The sequence below is a fragment of the Podarcis liolepis genome (genome assembly GCF_965112155.1).
Source record: "Podarcis liolepis genome assembly, chromosome: 1".
In the NCBI taxonomy this organism is placed as follows: Eukaryota; Metazoa; Chordata; class Lepidosauria; order Squamata; family Lacertidae; genus Podarcis; species Podarcis liolepis.
Window position 1 is genome coordinate 116,272,493 of NC_139554.1, and position 20,340 is coordinate 116,292,832.

General features: G+C 42.8%; 1 protein-coding gene and 1 long non-coding RNA gene across 2 annotated transcripts in view; one reads left to right on the forward strand and one right to left on the reverse strand.

The window, feature by feature from the left end:
- Window positions 1-8,065: 8,065 nt before the first annotated feature.
- LOC310691297 lies at window positions 8,066-9,688 on the reverse strand. Its single transcript, XR_014518454.1, has 3 exons — window positions 9,549-9,688; window positions 8,454-8,589; window positions 8,066-8,149 (listed from the first exon to the last, which is right to left on the reverse strand). It is a non-coding gene; the product is annotated as an uncharacterized lncRNA (long non-coding RNA).
- A 454-nt stretch (window positions 9,689-10,142) lies between these two features.
- The window catches only part of LOC310691029 (dynein axonemal heavy chain 11-like), a 228,191-nt gene continuing 217,993 nt past the window's right edge, over window positions 10,143-20,340 (forward strand). The window contains exons 1-8 of the mRNA XM_083470619.1: window positions 10,143-10,566; window positions 10,900-11,024; window positions 11,138-11,330; window positions 13,393-13,497; window positions 15,858-16,250; window positions 17,319-17,651; window positions 19,444-19,698; window positions 19,822-19,991. Coding sequence (XP_083326745.1) covers window positions 10,534-10,566; window positions 10,900-11,024; window positions 11,138-11,330; window positions 13,393-13,497; window positions 15,858-16,250; window positions 17,319-17,651; window positions 19,444-19,698; window positions 19,822-19,991 — 1,607 coding nt within the window. The 5' untranslated portion in view covers window positions 10,143-10,533. The remainder of the gene's footprint in view (window positions 10,567-10,899; window positions 11,025-11,137; window positions 11,331-13,392; window positions 13,498-15,857; window positions 16,251-17,318; window positions 17,652-19,443; window positions 19,699-19,821; window positions 19,992-20,340) is intronic.

Here is a 20,340-nt window from a genome sequence, read left to right on the forward strand (position 1 = left end):
ATAATTGATCATAAGATAGTATGTTTTTGAATTTTCAAAATCCATTGTAAGGCTGGCTTAACAAAGGATTAAATGTTAGCATAGGCTTGTAAACCTTATAAGGTTTACAAATGTTCTATAAGTCCTATCAGATCCCTAACTTGTCTTTTAATTTAAAGGAGATTTTTACATCAGCTACTGACTTTCTCAAGTTAGAAAAAATTGAGATTGGGGGCCTGAGAGGAAAGATTCTCAGCGAGGAGATTCACTGCATGAATGAAGAATTTCATGAAAGCTGGAAGGTCCTTCAAGAAAGTAAATATGACCCACTGGACTACAACAACCTGGTAAATATATTGTGAAAAAGGGCTCCCTGCTCCTCCTAGGGAACACACATGTATATGGAAGCAGTGTGCTTTCCCCCAACATACACTTTTTAACTACATTGCAAAATTCAAAATAATGTCAACTGAAATGCAGTTGTCTGTTGAAATTAATATATTGGTTTGAGAAGTGTGTATTAAAACGTGAGCCACATGATTTTCTCTCTCATCCCTAAAACAGAACACTGGATTTCAGTTGCTCCCCAATAAATGTGTAGCCCCTTTTGCTCCTGCCACTAGAGCTGGGACAGTCCACCTTCTGCAACAACTGACCACTGCTTAGACAACTGCCTATTCTCTTATACAGGCACAGGATGACCCTGGTGTCTGTAAAAACATGTCTGAACTGATGCCTGGGCTTACATGATTATTTTGGCATGGTGGGGCTTCAGTTGAAAGAAATGAGTCACTCATGCCATCTACACAAATATTTGCAGCTTGTGTTAATGCTCATGTTTCCTATGCAGGAATTTCTGTCTGACTACAAAAGATACATTCAGCAAATTAATGACTTTGATAACCGGTTGGGAACAATACTAAATTTTGCCTTTCAAGAGCCAAAGGGACTAGAATCAGTTTTCAAGGTAAGCATATTTGTTATATTTGTTTTCCACTAAGGCCCACATTTTGTATCTTACATTGGCAAGCATCAGATACTTGAGTGTATGGTACGGTTAATTCCGTTTTTCCCAAGCACAAATGATTTCAGAGGCTCTTGGTAAGAGCAGTAAGAACTGCATTCTGGAGACAGATTCAGCCCCTGACTTTTTAAAATCCTAAAGCCGAACAGCCCCTGACTTTTTAAACAGAAAATCCTAAAGCCGAACATTCAACACTCTTTGTTTATTTGCTTGTTTGTTTGTAGTTCAGTTTTATTTTCCCAGGTCTTCTTTGCTGTTCTCCCCCACCCCACAACAAATGTGAGAATTAGTCTTTTCATTAAATGTTGAGAGCCACTTTCTGTTTCCTGTTCTTTTGTAATGTTAGGTACAAAAAGTCTGTTCTGTGTATCCATAGACTCTTTGTGTTACATAGACATCCATTTTGATCAGTATGAAATTGAACTGCTATAATAAGATGGCCATTTACAAATAGAAAAGCTGAGGCAGAAGGAGTAAGATTTTCCAAAGTCCAGCCAGTGAGTTCATGGCTGCCCTGGATTTAAAGTCAGGTTCCCTATATCCAAATTCAACCTTCTGCCCACTGTGAGAGATTGTGCCCATATTCTTTTAAGTTTTTCAAATTGTCAAAGACAAAAGCAAGCAGAACCATCATTTTTTTTAAAGCTATGAAGAAGAGATTTGGGGGCATTACAAAGAAAGGAGGGCGGTGAAATCTTAAACCAGGAGGCCCTGTGCTTTTCAAGAGTTGTATGGGATTTAGCCACACAAATCCCATTATAGTCAATGGGGGTTATTTAAGTCAGTAGAAATTGTGTGCCTGTATCTTTTGCAAAACCTTCAAAAACCTAAAGGAAAGTGACAATCTGTACAGTGGAGGAAACCAAATATAAAGTATCGGAGAGAAGTATTACACATGAGAAAATTAGGAAAATATCTTACAAAATGGAAAAGCTGATGAAAAAGAGGGGTGTGGGGTGGGGGTGGTTGAATTGCTGAGTTAGGTAAGAATCTGAAAGAGAATTCATAGGGTTTCAGAAAATACAATTTCATCAAAAGCTGAAGGAAAATGAAAAGGAAGACAGCAGGTGTAATTGCTGTGAGGAACAGTTTCCTGCTGAGACAGGAGAGTTTTACCATCAGCTCTGTAAGAAAACATCCAAGCAAATACAATAAACATAGAAATAAATGTATCATGAAATCAAGAAGGTAGGACAAAAAGACTTGACATATGCACTGGAGAAGAGGCAGAGCAAAGGGTGAATAGGATGACAGTAGGAAAAGAGAAGTGAGAAAATTACATCTCCATGGTGCCCCACAGGAACAGGGGAAGAGGACAAGCGAGAGGATAAGGATACTTATAATGGAACAGGAAGAGTATATTTATGAACAGACTGCAGAACACAGAACAAACTACATGAGAAATGTGTTGTTGGAGGACAGAAAAATGTTCCCCGAAGTTCAGTTTTCACCAAACGTAGGAGAATGCAACTACAAAATCAAAGTTTGAGAGTGATGTTTCTAGATGGCAGATTGTAACGCTAAGGAACTTGGTTGAGGCTTGTTTCTCATACAGTGGTATCTCTGGTTATGAACTTAATTCGTTCCGGAGGTCCATTCTTAACCTGAAACTGTTCTTAACCTGAGGTACCACTTTAGCTAATGGGGCCTCCTGCCGCCGCCAGCGCATGATTTCTGTTCTCATCCTGAGGTAAAGTTCTTAACCCGAGGTACTACTTCCGGGTTAGCGGAGTCTGTAACCCAAGGTGTTTGTAACCAGAGGTACCACCGTATTATGATTTACAATCACAGGAAGGCTGTAGCCTGCTTTAATTCTCCCAATAGATACTGTAATCTGGAGAAGTTTTATAAATATGATTGCTTGACAGAAATTCAGGAGCAGGCACCTGTGTGTTAACCTCATGAGGGGAATTACTGCAACAATCTTGATTGCGGGAGTCGCCTTCAGAAATGTTTCTGTGACAGAAACTGAGATATAAGAAGCTGCCAAGTGATTTTCGTCCGAAAACCTAATAATGAATTTATGGATCCCAAACCAAGTGAAAATCCAATGGAATTTAGAAGGCTGTTTCTTCTAGTCCAATCCCTTGACCTGTTACAGTAGTCAGAAAAGGGTAGGATACAGGCAGTGTTTCAGTACAATGTCAAACCAATTCATGCTTTTATAGCATTCTTTACAATCCCAAAGGAAAAGAAGCCAAAGATGTTAAGCCTGGATTCCCTTATGAGCCTGTACGCTGACTATTCAAGGCCACTTACTCCCTTGTAAATCACTGCCTGCACTGCCAGGAGGCACGTTCCAGAAGCACAGCACATTGCTATATTTTATTCTCAATATCTTTAAGTTTCTTTTTCTAAATGAATTCGCATAGGCCATTGACATACGGGACATAATTTAGGGAATGAAACAGTTTCTTTGTTTAATTTTCCTAAATTACGTTCCTGTCAGGGAACTGCCATCGGAGCTAGAGGCGGAGGGAAGGCTCCAAAGGGATGCAGGAGAGGGTCGCAGTAGGGAGAGAGGCAGCCCATCTGCTGGGGAAGGAAATCAGCGTAACACCAGTGGAGAAGGGGGGCAGATGGGGGAATCGGAGAGGAAGCGCCAAGACTCTTCGCCGGAGACCAGCGGAGAGAGTACGGGTACTCCGCTGCCCACACCCTCCCTGCGCAGAAGACTTCCGCGCAGGGAGAGTAGGAGGAGACTTGGCATCAAACAACTTTTATGCTGGAAAAGGTTTAAGAAACGCCCACTGACGGATTCTGCCAGTGACTGAGACAGTCACGATGCTGGAGGCTTTTCAGTCAGAAAGGGTTAACCAGGTAACCTAGCCAGGAGTGGCGGCAACTTACGCACGAGCAACCCCTAAACCCATTACAGTCCCATATGTCAATGACCCTTTTCCTAGCTCCATTCCAAGTTAGCTCTCCTAGAAAGATGGTCAGGATTCAGGAGAAGTCCCTCAGCTGTCACTCAAAATGGGCTCTCTGTCTCTTGGGGTGGATCGTCTTTCATTAGCAGGATTGCTTCAGTTTCCCATGAAGACCTCCTCCTGGCCAGGGACTTGGATATTAGGACAGCCAAGAGGAAGAGGCACAATTTCCTCTTTGTAATTCTTTGCACTTCCCAAGGCCAACTGCCAATTGAGGTTGCTCTGGCCAGATGTTACCCTGGAGAACTATCTCTGGAGCATTCCTCTCCTTGCTGGCTTTCACAGCTTCTTGCTTGGTGACCTCAGCTCTTCAGCTTCTTCCTGGGCTCTTCTTCTGTTGCTGTTACCACCACTGACCACCAGGTCATATTCTGGCCTTACTGACTTGCCTCACTGCCCTTATATACCATTTCCGTCAGGACATCCTGACCAGTGGTGTGCCTTGATTTCTGACAGTTCATTGGCCTGTAATGCTGGACCAATGAGAGCCCGCAGAATGTTCCTAAACTGGCCTATCAAAACCTGACATCTTGAATCTCACTTTTCTAATATAAAAACCGAGAGGTCTAACTGAGAACCAGTAAGGCTTTGTAACTGTGATAAGTAAGCAAGAAGCTGTATTCAAAATAGCAGATTTCATTAGATCACCTCTCAGTTATATACGAACACAGCAATGTTAGACTCATAACCATTCTTTATTTTTATATTTACAAATCATTTAAAAAATGTTTTACCTCAGGCAATTTCTGATTCTCCATGGTCATTTCATTATAGATTGGCGGGCCATGGGGGCTGGGATCCAAAGATTACACAGGATAAGGGCTCATCTGCACTATACATTTAAAGCAGTATCACACCACTTTAAACACTCGTGGTTTCCACTAAAGAATTATGGGAATTATAGTTTAAGAGTTGTTAGGATACCCATATTCCCTTCACAGAGCTACAAATCGCCAAGTTCCCAAGGGAAGAAGCATTGATTGTTAAACCACTCTGGGAATTTTAGCTCTGTAAGGGCAATAGAGGGTTTCCTAACAACTCTCAACACCCATAACAAACTACAGTTCCCAAAATATTGCAATGGGGGGGTATCATGACTGTTTAAAGTGGTATGATACTGCTTTAAATGCATAGTGCAGATGGGGTCCATGACTCTGAGTCCCTAGTCCTAGTAGCCCTCCAGGAATTATTATTCCCCACACTGCCAGCAGCCCAATGAGTCCTGTTAAATGATGTTTGTGGGGAATGAGGATTTAAATATCAGAATCCAGTATAGGAACACAATTATTGCAATAAGGCTTCAGGCTGAAAAGGAGTTTGAGTCAAGGCCTCTCTGTGTCAGCTTCAACATGTTATCCAACAGTTTTGCTATATAGACCCCTCTTACAGGAGGCAAAAATGTGTTTATCTGAAATATCAGCTCAATGGATGCTGAGAGCTTTGAAAGGGCAGGGATTTCAGTTGAATAAAAGTACTGTTTTTATAGGACTACGTGGGAGGCATATTCCTTGATTGTTTGGGTGAGATATTCGCATAATGGGCACGTTGTAGAGCATAATTGTCTATGAATCCAGATTGACAAATTTTGTAGCAAAAGGGGGGGAAAACAAAATAGGAACGACTAATAAAAAAAACACACCCAACAAAACAAACTGTAAAAGGCACACAACAGTTTGCCAGAAGGACAAACAGCAGGGGGATGCAGGTAAAGGCGCTTGAATTGATGCCAAAAATGGGAAGGCACAACAGAGATAAATAAAACACACAGCAAAGATGCAATATAATAAAATGCTGTAATTTGGGCTGCCAGCATGAGAGAGTAGACAGTTCACAATAGTAGGGAGTGAGTTAGCTTTTATGGGATATTTAACCACAACTGCCAGGAGAAGCTGCTGCTGTTCGTATTCAAATAAAGCAACCGTGCTATTGAGGAAAATGATATAAAATCACTTCTGTAAACTTTTTGGTTCCATTTGTTGAGTTTGCCCACGAGAGATCTGCATTTTACTTTTTGATGGCTGTGTTTCTTGACCTTGCACACAGAAGGCTCTTCAAAGAATTCAAAACGACAGCGCAATTGCTTGCTGTGTGTTCTCAATCTGTACAGTGACCTCTTAAGTACAATGCAGTACCCAGATTCCCCTCCCTCTCTGCGCTTCGCCATTCCTGCCTTAGGGTAGCTGCAGACCTTGGCACCTGAAATTTCAGTGGTGCCCTGTGTGGTGCGAAAATTCAGCTCCCCCTGCCTGTCTCACTCTACTGTAAGCATATTTGAGGTGTCCCTTATGGCGCCCTGAGTCTCTGCGCCCACCATGACTGTACTGGCCTCTGCTCAGGGCCTAGCTAGGCCTGTGTGAGGATGGAGATGCTTGAATAACTCTCTGGCTCCTATCCAAATTTGCAAATAGCTGTTTGGCATCCCCGCATGCCTAGTGATGTATGGAAGTGAGAGCCGGACTATAAAGAAGGCTGACTGCTGAAGAATTGATGCTTTTGAATTATGGTGCTGGAGGAGACTCTTGAGAGTCCCATGGACTGCAAGAAGATCAAACCTATCCATTCTGAAGGAAATCAGCCCTGAGTGCTCACTGGAAGGACAGATCGTGAAGCTGAGGCTCCAATACTTTGGCCACCTCATGAGAAGAGAAGACTCCCTGGAAAAGACCCTGATGTTGGGAAAGATGGAGGGCACAAGGAGAAGGGGACGACAGAGGACGAGATGGTTGGACAGTGTTCTTGAAGCTACCAGCATGAGTTTGACCAAACTGCGGGAGACAGTGGAAGACAGGAGTGCCTGGCGTGCTCTGGTCCATGGGGTCACAAAGAGTCGGACACGACTAAACGACTAAACAACAACATCCCCTCATGCCATTTTACCAGAAAAAAAAACACATCCACCCAAGCTGCTATTTTCACTGTGAGGAAAACCTATACATGAGCACATTTCCCCTAAGTGAACAAATAGCAGCTGGTAGAGGGGTTTTTTTGTGGGGAAATGGTACAGAACAAAAGAGGCCCCCCCCCACCTCCCCTCCCCATGCCATCAGACCACCGAAGTGTCCCTATTTTCCAGGGATAGTCCTGGATTTACAGAAGCTGTCCAGGTTTCTGATTTGATCCCAGAATGTCCCACTTTTCATTAGGATGTCCCTATTTTCATTAGAGAAATGTTGGAGGATATGTGTAACAACAACAACAACAACAATAATAATAATAACATACCCCTCCTATCTTGCTGGATTTCCCCAGCCACTCTGGGCGGCTCCCAACAGAACACTAAAAACAGAATAAAACTGCAGACATTAAAAACTTCCCTAGATGTCTTCTAAAAGTCAGGTGGTTGTTTATTTCCTTGACATCTGATGGGAGGGCATTTCACAGGGCGGGCACCACCACTGAGAAGGCCCTTTGTCTGGTTCCCTGTAACTTGGCTTCTCGCAGGGAGGGAACCATCAGAAGACCCTTGATACTGGACCTCAGTGTCCAGGCTGAACGATGGGGATGGAGACGCTCCTTCAAGTATGGTCCCAGTCTATTTGCTAAAACTTAAAAGAGGCCAGATAGTTGTTCATAGTTCACACAACTCCATCGTCATGTTTACTGTAACTCTTGACTTCGGAGAAACACTGCTGCAGGAAGCTATATAGAATCTGTAATTCGTGGATGGGAGAACTTTGGCTTTCTAAGTGTTGTTGGATTCTAAGTCACATCAGCCCCAGCCATCATGGCCAAAAGTCAGGGATGATAGCAGCTGTGGTCCAAGAACATCTGGGGGGGCCACAGATTCCTCATTTCTACTGTAAGCAAACCTATTTGTACCTGAAACAGTAATCAGGGTTCAATGGCCATCATATAACTTCTTTTATGTGTATCAAACAACTCTTCTTCTGTTTATCACTTACAAATTTAACAAATAAATAAAAATACTATGTGGGGGTGTTGGTTAATTTTGTTTTGTTTGTTGTTATGGGATGCATTTTTGTGTTTTTATATTGTTAACCACTCTGTGATCTTCGGATGAAGGGCAGTATAGAAATTTAATGATAGGATGAATAAATAAATAAATAAACAAATACCAAGCAAATTGGGATATCACTGAATTCAGGGATCAGAACTGAAACATTTAATTATAGTCCAGAGGTCTCTTTCTGATCTGCTTTTTCTTTCTAGGTTTTCCTTTTTTAGAGATGCATTTCTTTCAGTCCCAGGTGAGGCCCTAAAAAAAATGAGAGGAGAATCTTGTTCTTTTAATAGCTGGTTTCTTGTGAAACACTCTACTAAACAGATTGTGGAGGAATGTAAAGACAAGAATTTAGTCATCAAAGTGATTTCACTTTAAACCCATACAATAATTTTACCTGAAATAATCTTTGAAGGCTAACACATAAATGCCAATCTGTTAAAACAGAATATACAATACAGATAAAGAAATTATTCTGCCCTTTATAATTTTTTATAAAACCACCTAAAATAGCATCTTTTAAAACAGAGATGAAAATTGACACACGTGCTTCAGTTACCTTCTTTTTTAAAATTCAAGATTTTGCAGATATTTGGAAAACTTCTGGAAAGGCCTGTCATCTATTCTCATTTTTATCCAAACGTTGCTGTTCTTCTTTCAATGTTTGATGAGGAAATTACCTGCTGCAAGCAAATCTTTGACAATCAAATAGAAAAAGTAGGTAACAGTCTTTGGCATTCTAATTTATTATTTCATGTTATTTACTTATTTACAGAGACATTAATTTTATTTTCTCCTTGGTGACTAGCTATTGTGTTGTCAAGAATAACCTCATTACTTTGTGTTTTAGTACAAACTGAAGGGGGAGGGGACACACTGAAAAAGTTTGTTTCTATGAATAGATTTCCAACTTATACAACTCTTGTCTGGCATGTGTATGGTAGGCACAGTGTCTGGAGGCAATTAGAATGCCCATAAGATTCTTTCCAATAATGTGCTTTTAGGTTGTGATGAATTGGGTAGCCCTCTTTCCATTGGGGTAAGTTTCAATAGGTTTCAGGATAGTGAGAAATGCTGGTGAACAGATTCCCCCCCCCTTTCCTAACCTTCCCGCCTTATTTTGTTTTTACCATTGTATTTGTGTTGCCAGGACTGGCCCACCCATATGTTTAGGTGAGTCTACTGCCTAAGGCAGTAGAATCCACAGGGGCAGCCGATCCTGATGTAGATCTTTCTTTCCCTCCTTGTTCCTGATGTAGATCTTCCCCTTCTTCCTTGGTGGGGAGGGGAGCAGCATTTTGGGGCCCCAGTATCTTGGGTCAACCCCAATCTTTGCATCCCCCATGGTGGCCATGGCAGCAGAAGAACTCTTCTGAACATCTACAAAGTCATTCCAGGGACATCTCAGGGGGAGAGATATGCCAACAGCCCAGAGCTCAGGCATTTAAAAAAATAACATTTATTTATTAATTTTTTTAAAAAAAAACCTGAGTAGAAGTAAAAGAAATGTTAAAAGAGAAACAGAGAATGTTCCCTTTTTCTTTTTCTTTCCAATTGTAATTGAGAATTTTCAAAAGCAAGCTGCTGGCTCAGAGCTTGGCTTGGGAGCCGTGTGTATACCACCTAGGAATAAGTGATATAAATGTAAACAAACCTTTATCCCAGGGGTGACCAAACTTTTTTCAAAGAGGGCCAGATTTGATGAAGTGAGCATTCGTGAGGGCCAATCAAAGTTGTTGAGGTTTTTTTTTAAGATTGAAGTTTTACCCTAGGAGGTAAACTGCCACAGGGGCCAGATTGAACTGACTGGATTAGGCTCCCAAAGCAGACTTTGGACATGCCTGCTTTATCAAAAGTCTACAGGACTCGATTCTCATTGACAGAGAAACTCTAGCCCTGGAGCATCAGTTTCTTTATCAAGTCTGTGATGTAATACAGTGGTACCTCGGGTTAAGTACTTAATTCGTTCCGGAGGTCTGTTCTTAACCTGAAACTGTTCTTAACCTGAAGCACCACTTTAGCTAATGGGGCCTCCCGCTGCTGCCACTGCGCCGCCATAGCACAATTTCAGTTCTCATCCTGAAGCAAAGTTCTTAACCCTAGGTACTATTTCTGGGTTAGCGGAGTCTGTAACCGGAAGCGTATGTAACCCGAGGTACCACTGTATAGGCTTGTGAACTCACACAGCCGTCTGTGATGCTTAAGTGACTTCATCACTTCACCAGTCTTACAGCGTTTATGGAAGGGGTGGAGAAGTTGCAGCCCTCTGGTGTTCTTGGGCTGCAGCTCATATTATGCCTGACCATTACCATACATTTCAACAAGCATGTATGGTATTCTTTATCATAGCACAGGATTCTTAAAAGAGTAGTTCTTCAACATTTACCGTATTTCTCCGAGTATAAGACTAGGTTATTTTATCAAAATGTTTTGCTAAAAACTTGGGGTCGTCTTATACACAGATAGTGGAGAGGTGGGGCGTGTGATTGGTGGCTGCTGTGAGCAGGATATTGTCCGTGACGTTTTGGCGGGTGATTGGTGGGTGCTGCAAGGTCCACTGCCTATTGGGTGCTGTGGCAATTGGGCGAGTGATTGGTGGTTGCTTTCAGCGAGCTTGCAGGCGATTGGTGGCTTTGCTGATGTCCGTGCGATTGGCTGCTGCGTTCCTGCAGGTGAGTGATTTTTGGCCACAAAAACGCTCAACAATTGGGCAATCTCCCAACATTTTCTGTATTTGGAGTCCCCAAAAAGAGGGGGCATTGTATACATGGGGGTGTCGTATACACGGAAAAGTACAGCAATAGCATGTATTCAGAAGTAAGGCTTGCTTATTCCCAATGGGAATTTTAATTCTGCGTCAATCTGCTTAGAATTTGCAAACTAGAACCTGTTTCAGTGGGAGATTTTTGGATTCAGCTCCAATGGGATCATTCTTGAGTTTTATTGCAGGTTTTACTTATGGTTTATTGACAGTCCATCATCATAACAGTTTCTGTTTATTTAAGTTAAGGGATGGAGGCAATGCACTTCATAAAAACATGCCAGTGACTGCAGGCAATTTAAAATGGTCTCAGGAGTTACGAGAGAGACTGCTGAAGCACAGAACACATTTTAGGCGCATCAATCATCTGTAAGTATTGCTATAAAAATTGTACAATAGGGCTTAAACCACTTCCCAAAGCACCTTCCACTGTGTACTTAGAAATGACATTGAGGAGGAGGAAATCCTTTTTCTCTCTCTAGGATTCTGCAGACAGAGGAAACCAATTTTGTCTTCCAAAAATGTGAGAAAATGTTGGAATTATTGGATAAACACGATGAGGAAATTCATACCACATGGGCACAAGATTTAAGCCACCTTTGTGAAGCACATCTCGGTCAACCAATTCTCAGATACAATGACTCTGGATTGTTTGAAGTAAACTTTAATGAAAAGGTAAAGTAGACAACTTGTTCTTTACTGTTGTTGTTTAGTCATTTAGTTGTGTCTGACTCTTCGTGACCCCATGGACCAGAGCACGCCAGGCACTCCTGTCTTTCACTGCCTCCCGCAGTTTGGTCAAACTCATGTTAGTAGCTTCGAGAACACTGTCCAACCATCTCGTCCTCTGTCGTCCCCTTCTCCTTGTGCCCTCCATCTTTCCCAACACCAGGGTCTTTTCCAGGGACTCTTCTCTTCTAATGAGGTGGCCAAAGTATTGGAGCCTCAGCTTCACGATCTGTCCTTCCAGTGAGCACTCAGGGCTTATTTCCTTCAGAATGGATAGGTTTGATCTTCTTGCAGTCCATGGGACTCTCAAGAGTCTCCTCCAGCACCATAATTCAGAAGCATCAATTCTTCGGTGATCAGCCTTCTTTATGGTCCAGCTCTCACTTCCATACATCACGACTGGGAAAACCATAGCTTTAACTATACGGACCTTTGTCGATTAAACCAGTGGTGGGGAACCTTTCTGAGGTGGAGGGTTGCAATTCCATTTTGAGGAGCTGCATGCATGTTGTGGGTGGGGCCAGAGGCAAAAGTGGGTGGAGCAACAGATTTTACCTTTGTACAGCAGGATGCATCCAAACCACGCAGAAGCCAGAATTTTCTACCCATGTACCCTTCTCCATCCTATACCCCAGAAAGCAAAATACATCGTCGCAGTTCAATAACACATCCCAACCATCAAAAGCACTTAAAGAAGCGCAAATCCAGGGCTAATGAGGGGCATTACAAAGGCCAGATGGAGAGGCGTGGAAGACTGCATTTGGCATCAACTCACACCAGGGTGTTGGGACACGGGTGGCGCTGTGGGTTAAACCACAGAGCCTAGGACTTGCCAATCAGAAGGTTGGCTGTTCGAATCCCCGCAACGGGGTGAGCTCCCGTTGCTCGGTCCCTGCTCCTGCCAACCTAGCAGTTCGAAAGCACATCAAAGTACAAGTAGATAAATAGGTACTGCTCCGGCAGGAAGGTGAACGGCAATTCCGTGCGCTGCTCTGGTTCGCCAGAAGCGGCTTAGTCATGCTGACCACATGACCCAGAAGCTGTACACCGGCTCCCTCGGCCAATAAAGCAAGATGAGCGCCGCAACCCCAGAGTCGGTCATGACTAGACCTAATGGTCAGGGGTTCCTTTACCTTTACCTTTACCACACTAGGGTGAATCATTTTTCAGTCATTATGAACTTTCATTATGGGCTTCAGGGGACAGGCAGGAAGACTGGGGACATCAGGGAATGATGATCAGGGCTTTTTTTCAGCCTGAAGTCAGTTCCGGCATCTCTCAGGTGGGCACCAATTCACAGTGAATTCTGGCACCTCTTTTTCTAGAAAAATAGCATTGATGATTATAACAACCTTCAGTCGGGTGAGGAGCCTCAGAATTATTTGCACTCGTGATTCGGAGCCCTTTCCTGGGCCCATAGCAAATATTTGTGCATGTTTATTGGCCATTACTCCCCTACTTCCTGTTGCTTATATTCTCCAGCAAGGGTTACGAGGTTCCTGCAACCATCAGCAATGCCTGGAGTCTTGCCTTTACACAAGTTAGACTAAAAAAAAACACCAAAAACCAAAAAGAAAACAACAACAATCCAACCTCGCTAGTAATACAGTTATGCTTATACAGTGGTACCTCGGGTTAAGAACTTAATTCGTTCTGGAGGTCTGTTCTTAACCTGAAACTGTTCTTAACCTGAAGCACCACTTTAGCTAATGGGGCCTCCTGCTGCTGCTGCGCCGCTGGAGCACAATTTCTGTTCTCATCCTGAAGCAAAGTCCTTAACCCGAGGTAATATTTCTGGGTTAGTGGAGTCTGTAACCTGAAGCATATGTAACCTGAAGTGTCTGTAACCTGAGGTACCACTGTGGAGCACCTGGAGGATCTGTCCGGCATCTGAACTAAAATGTCCAATGGTACACCTGGAAGGAAGTTGCACGAGTGTCCTTGAAGCGAGGTAGTTTTGAAGAAGCTTCTTGCAACATGACAAAACCATTTACATCTTCTCCTGCAGCTCTCTGCCGTCCTCAGGGAAGTGAAATACCTTGAGGCTTTAAAACACCCTGATATACCTGAGGTTGCCATGCAATTGTATTCCAAGAGAGAAACCCTTTACAAGGTAAATAGAAGCGATTCCGTATGAAAGATGTGTGCGAATATAAAGAAATGGAAGAAAATTGACATAACTGCAGTAATCTGTTTGAGTCTTCAACTATCTAAACCAAAAGCAAAGAGTGCACAACTATTTTTTCCTAATTATTTTGTCAGCTGGATGGTTGTTATATTGTAGTTTGTAGTTAATCTTGTATTTCAGTCTTACTGCACGCATATGTGTTCCTTTGAATACAAAGGGCCCTCTTCTCTGTTGAATTAGTTGGCGGTCCTATTGACAGCAAAATAGCAGTGTTCAAATTACAAAGGGGGCGGGAGGACCGAACACTTCAACTACATTTAGGGTCTCCACACTTTCCTTTTCTCTAAAGGTACTGGAGAAAAGAACGTGGGGGTGGGGGGAGGCCCCTTTATTCCTCTCTCATTCCTCCTATAAAAGCACTGGTAGGAAAATGGGCTTCTCAGACCAAGAATTCACAGAAGGCGGGAGAGCTTGCAGATGTCTTAATGGACTGTGGGATTCTTTGTGAAGCCAATGCCCATCACAAACTCAAATTTTATCCAGTAGGGTTGTGTTCTGAATAGCAGCTTCCTCCAGTGCTGAGAATGCAATCTGGCGCTGAACAGAAAGTAAAGACACCAATGAGAACTTGCTCCTTGTGCTTGTGTGGACAAAAAGGACCAAATCCATGTACAGGATTGGCTCAGTGATGCATTTAGAACAGTGTTTTCCAAACTTGGGTCTCCAGCTGTTTTTGGACTACAGCTCCCATCATCCCTAGCTAGCAAGACCAGTTGTCAGGGATGATGGGAATTGTAGTCCAAAAACAGCTGGAGACCCAAGTTTGGGAAACACTGATGTAGAACATGAGAGAGGTAAAGGTCCACATCCCAGCAACAGGAGGAAACAGAGGCACAACCAATCCTTGGAACACCTATCACTGCTGCTGCATCTTCTCCTCTTCTGCACAGTCACAACCTGCTTACTTGTCCTCTCTAAGTAAGTGAGCACTGGCCTGAAGGAGGCCAAGCAGTATCTTCCACTTGCTTTGAGCCCATTCCCAGGGCACCTGTGTGGATTGGGCCTAAGGAGACAGGGCAGTAGAATGGGCAACAGTGACAGCAGCAAGGATGAAGAGGAGAGCCCACTCAAGGAGGGAGAACTTGCTGAGGGGCCTACCAGAACATGGAGTAGGGACTGACAGCGTTAGGTGGGGAATTGGTGTGAAAATTCTTGGCATCCCCTGTAGAGCTCAGGTGATTGGGCTCAGTACATCCCAATGTGGTTACACTAAATTGGTACATTTCTCCTCCTGCCTCCTGCTTCTAGAAGAGCCTGGGACATGGTGTTGTAATGATGGGCTAGCTATTTCATTGGCCACTTGAAATGGGTGTAGGTTGACCTGTTTCTAAGCACCATGTACTCACACAACAATGGAAATAAACAGTCCAGTTGAGAGATCGTATCTTCTTTGCTACCCAGTACTTACAAAAATAAATAAATACATCAAGGTCACATGAAATCAGGGGGTTAAAATAATGGTGGCCTTTTCGGGAGGGCTGTCTGAGACGGCTCAGTCAGTAGAGCATGAGACTCTTAATCTCAAGGTCATGAGCTCAAGCCCCAAGTTGGGCAAAAGATGTCTGCATTGCAGAAGATTGGACTAGATCAGGCTTCCTCAACCTTAGCCCTCCAGATGTTTTTTGGCCTACAACTCCCATGATCCCTAGCTAGCAGGACCAGTGGTCAGGGATGATGGGAATTGTAGTCTCAAAACATCTGGAGGGCTGAGGTTGAGGAAGCCTGGACTAGATGACTCTCGTGGTCCCTTCCAACTCTACGGTCATAATGATTCTATAATCTATAACTCCATGCTTGGGGCCAAACTAACTTTAAACATGCAAGTCAGCATGGAGACCATACCCCCCCCCTCTCTCTCTCTCTCTGTGTGTGTTTAAAAAATCATATTAAAGATTTCCCTCTTAGAAAGCATTTGTCCAACGTTTGGGTTTTGTTTTGTTTTTTGCTTTCTTCAATGCTTTCCCCCAGTGAAATCCATTCTTTACCAATAAATTGCAGCAAACATCCATCGACAGAAAAACCTGATTAACTTTTTCTCCAATTCAGCTGTTAATGATGGGATTCCCCGGGGGAAAGTAGCTGGACAAGTGTGGATAAGCCCCTTGTCTCATACAGCTCTGTTCCCTCCATTGGAAGGAATGGATCAGTCTTCACATGCAAGGGTTCTGAGTAAACTTCTGATGGTAGAGAGATCTCTAGATTATGATGAATGATTCACTCTACGTCTCCATTAAATCACCATTGAATAATAGACACTATTACTATTATTATTATTTCCCCCTCAGTACATTGGAAATTTAAATTTAATCACCAGGCAATATAACCAGTTGCAGAGGACAATTCTGCCTGAGGAAGCAGAGCTCATAGCACACGAGATTGGGAGAATCGACCAACAGTTAAAGCCTGCTTTCGACACACTGACCTGGCGAAATGAGAGACTGTGGGACTATATCGAGGAAACCAGGGAACTCATTGAAAACGTAGGCAGCAGGCTCCAGAAAGCCAAGGAGAATGTGGGGTTGATCCAGAACCTGCTGCATAGACTGAGTGAAACTTCGTTCCTTGTGCGGAAAACTGGTGTCACTTGTCCACTGCTGTGCCTTGATAACAATGAAAGAATGTGCCAGCTATATGGATCAGTGCAAGAGATGAGCACCAGGATCCACCAATTGGTTCAGGTAATATGTAATTTATTGCCCCCCCCCCACACCCTCCAGAAAATTCCCAGAAAATTTTATTTATATTGTGGGAAACAATTAGACCACCTTGTTTTTAACTTTTGACTTTGATTGAGAATTTTAATGTCTGTTTTATTTAAACTGCTTAGAGGGTTTTTATGATTAAGTGATACACAAATTCTGTTAAGCATAAATAAATGAACTCTCTGGAGGGCCACAGGTTTCCCATTCCTGCCCTAGACTGAAGTATGCAGATCAGAAAGTTGGTTTGCTTAGCATGGTGTGAAGGGTGTTAAGATCCTGCCAGGAAGTTCGTTGTGTGTCCTTGGAGAAGTCACAGTTTCTCAGCCTAGCCTAGCTTGCAGGGCTGCTTAAATGAGTTTAAATGAAGGTATTACAACAGTCTGAGTGGACATATAGTTGTAAACATCTCTGTGATCCTCAGATAAATGGCGGTATAGAATTTTAATTAATAAATAAATTATATATAAAATAAAATAAGTATATCGGATTCCCATTCCTTTCCCCTCTTTCTCATCTGGTTTACCCTCCTGTGATCACATATTAGGGCTTTCATGTTAGCAGCGATGGCCAAACTTGGCCCTCCAGCTGTTTTGGAACTACAATTCCCATCATCCCTGACCACTGGTCCTGTTAGCTAGGGATGATGGGAGTTGTTGTCCTAAAACAGCTGGAGGGCCAGGTTTGGTCATCACTGATGTTAGGATGAGATGTGCTCACCAAATCACAGAGACAGAGGTGCTGCTGGAAACAAGGAAAAGGAGAGATGTACAGCTTGCATAGCCTCTGTAGCTCTCAGACTTCCTGCGTTGGTGTTGTCCTTTATTTTAGAGCATTGTTCAATGGACACTTGAGTGATCAGGCGGGCAATTATGTTGTAAATAGCGGGGACCTTTTCTTCCTTGAAAGAAAGAAAAAAAAGGAAACGGCAAAAAGAGTTGTCTTTCACTTTTGAAGAAGTAAATTAATTGGAATAGGGGAAAGTCTGTGTTGGGGAGTTCAATTTTAAATTCTGCTGCTCATTTTCGGGCAAATTGCTTTCTCCAGGAGAATCAGAACTTGCTTCAGGCAGATCCTCTTTCTGATGAATGGAAAGCCTACATTGAATACATAGACCACATGATTTCAGATGGACTGTTTCAAGCTATCAAGTGTTCTCTTCAGTATCTGGTTGAAAACACCGAGACAACCTCAAAACCTGCTCCCTTATTTGAAGCGCAGCTCATCCTTAACGACAACGAAATGACTTTTAAGCCTTCTTTGGAGCACACTGTCGACGGCAATTTTTCTGACATCGTGGAGGGCCTAATCCAGAACATTTACCTGATTGCATCAAATATAAACAGAGTTGCCAAGCATCTTGGACATAACACTTATCAGGTATAATCACCAATGTATCTACTATCTTTTTCTTTAACCACTGAATATTTTAAACAGCCATTTCAACTAAGGTTATATTGTCCATCCAATTGACTGAATGATAGTCTTTGGCTTTGTTCTACCTTTGATGTTCTACCTATGATGCTATGGTTTGGCCAATATGACACCGCTGGCATCCATTACAAATAAAACAAAATGGTAAACTCTGTTTTGGGAGACACCCAGCAAAGTGGGTTGTACTAATGGTAATGTGTGTTTGAATCAAACATGATGTGACTATAAGCAAGATTTTGAAAAAAATGTGCTTGCAGCCAACCTTATCTCTTTGCTCACAAAAAGCAGCTGGGACCACATCTCAGGGCAATGGGTTTTAACCCTTTTCAACCACCCTTTTCTTGCTGAAAATTGCTCCTCCCCTTGAAGTAGGTGGGGAAAAAGTTAAAGTCCCCCTGCTATATGGTTCCAGTCTGAATTGGGGATCCCCCATAGCTTCTTTTTGTAAACAAAGAGGCATGGGCATGCACAAATATGTGATTCAAAACCATGCCTAAAATTGTCTAGTTTTATTATTTGGGGTAGGGGTGGGAACCTAGACAACAATACCTAAAGGCTCTCAGTGGCCTCTGATAACAGGGCCCAAAAGGCTGAGGGTAGCAGTTCAGCAACAACTCAGATCTGGAGGACACCGTGTTGGCTACCCCTGGTCTAAATGATGATGTAGACAAGTTATCCAACAACAGCTAAAGGGCATATAGTTTGGAGGCATGTAGGCTCTTTTGCTGGTTATGCTGAACACATGTAGGAGGTACGGCCAAAGTCAAATGGGAACAATTCCATTTCCTTACCTATGCATGCTCATAATAGCAGAAGAAGTTTGGAATATTTTTCAGACTTAAAAAGCGTGTGTGTGTGTAATTGTGAACACATCCAGACACACTAATTAGTCTTGCATTTATTGAAAGCCTTCCACTCACATCTCATTGGTATATATACCTTAGGGGCAGGGCATCATTTTCTCTCCATCGGATTTTAGCTCTCTTTTTTTTGCCACTTAGAAACAGCTTGCCATGGCAACAGCATTTTGGATTATGTGAGTAGTCACATCTGAAATTGCACGCCAAAGGATTCTTGGGGCTGAGAGCCTAGACTTGAACCTTAAAAGAGAATTGCAGTGTGGCCTCTGACACTTGTTTCGTAATGTAATTATTTGTGCGCAATCCTATGTGTGTCCCTTCAGAAGTAAGCCCCATTGAGTTAAGTGGGACTTATTTCTGGGTGAGTATAGGAATGCAGCCTAAGGCATATTTCAGCTTAGTGTAAAGTAGAAGGCAAAGGTAAATGACCCCTGGACGGTTAGGTCCAGTCAAATGGGGTGTGGCGCTCATCTTATTTCAGACCGAGGGAGCTGGCATTTGTCCACAGACAGCTTTCTGGTTCATGTGGCCAGCAGGACTAAACCGCTTCTGGCACAACAGGACACTGTGATGGAAGCCAGAGTATGTGTTTGTAAACCATGAGATTAGTTTACAGTGGTACCTCGGGTAACATACACTTCAGGTTACACACTCCCTAAAGTGGTGCTTCAGGTTAAGAACAGTTTCAGGTTAAGTACAGACCTCCGGAACGAATTAAGTACTTAACCCAGGTACCACTGTATATACTTGCAGTTGTCCTGGAGCCTTGCTGCAGTCTCTCTCTCTCTCTCTCTCTCTCTCTCTCTCTCTCTCTCTCTCTCTCTTTCTCTCTCAAAAACCATTGAACCAACTCTCTCTGGTTTTATTTTCACATTTAGGATGATGTGGACCAGATGGATACACTGGATAAAATGCACCGGGAAATCATGACCAGGGTGCACTCGGTCATTGTTAATGTTCAGGAATATCAAAGCTACTTTAGGAAATACAGCCACTTATGGATGGATGATAAAGCCAAATTTATGAAGCAGTTCCTTGTCTATGGACGATTTCTCCGTACTGAAGAGCTGGAATTATATGCAGACTATGAACTTCGGAAATGCTCCCCACAGTTAAATCACTTTAAACAACAGGTACTTTGTCATTTTAAAATGTCTTTTCATCTGCCTCTGTTAGTTGTGTTCCATTAAGCTATTTACACGATTTTGCTCTTCTAATTAAAACACCAGAATTTTAATCACATCTTGTTCTTTAAGATCAGCATTTATGAAACCCTGCATGAAGAAGTAAGCAAGTTTGAAAACCAGAAGATTTTTAATGGCTGGTTTCAGGTGGATATTAAGCCTTTTAAGATAGCTGTGATGAATGTTATTAAAAAATGGAGCTGGATGTTTCAGGAGCATCTGCTCAACTACGTAGCCCAAAGGTAAGCCATCTTTGATGTCTTTTAAAAAGGCTTTTGAATTCTACATCTTTTGAAACGGGGGTGGAACTGTGCGCGTTTCGTGAAATATTGAGTAGGGGAGAAACAAGGCCATGGAGCATCACCAAAGCCAAACAAGAACCACCATAAAGAGTTTGATCCCAGCAAAGCAGAATCGCAGATGATTTTGTACAAAGGACTTGCTCTTCTGAATGGTCCTTAAATACGTCCTTTTGTGGGTTAATTGCATTGAAGAAGAAGCAGGGGTCTGCTGCTGGCACCAGCCTTGACGTTGTGCAGCTTCCCTGGCCACACCTCTGATGTGGAGTGTGGATGTCTGCAGGAGGCAAGG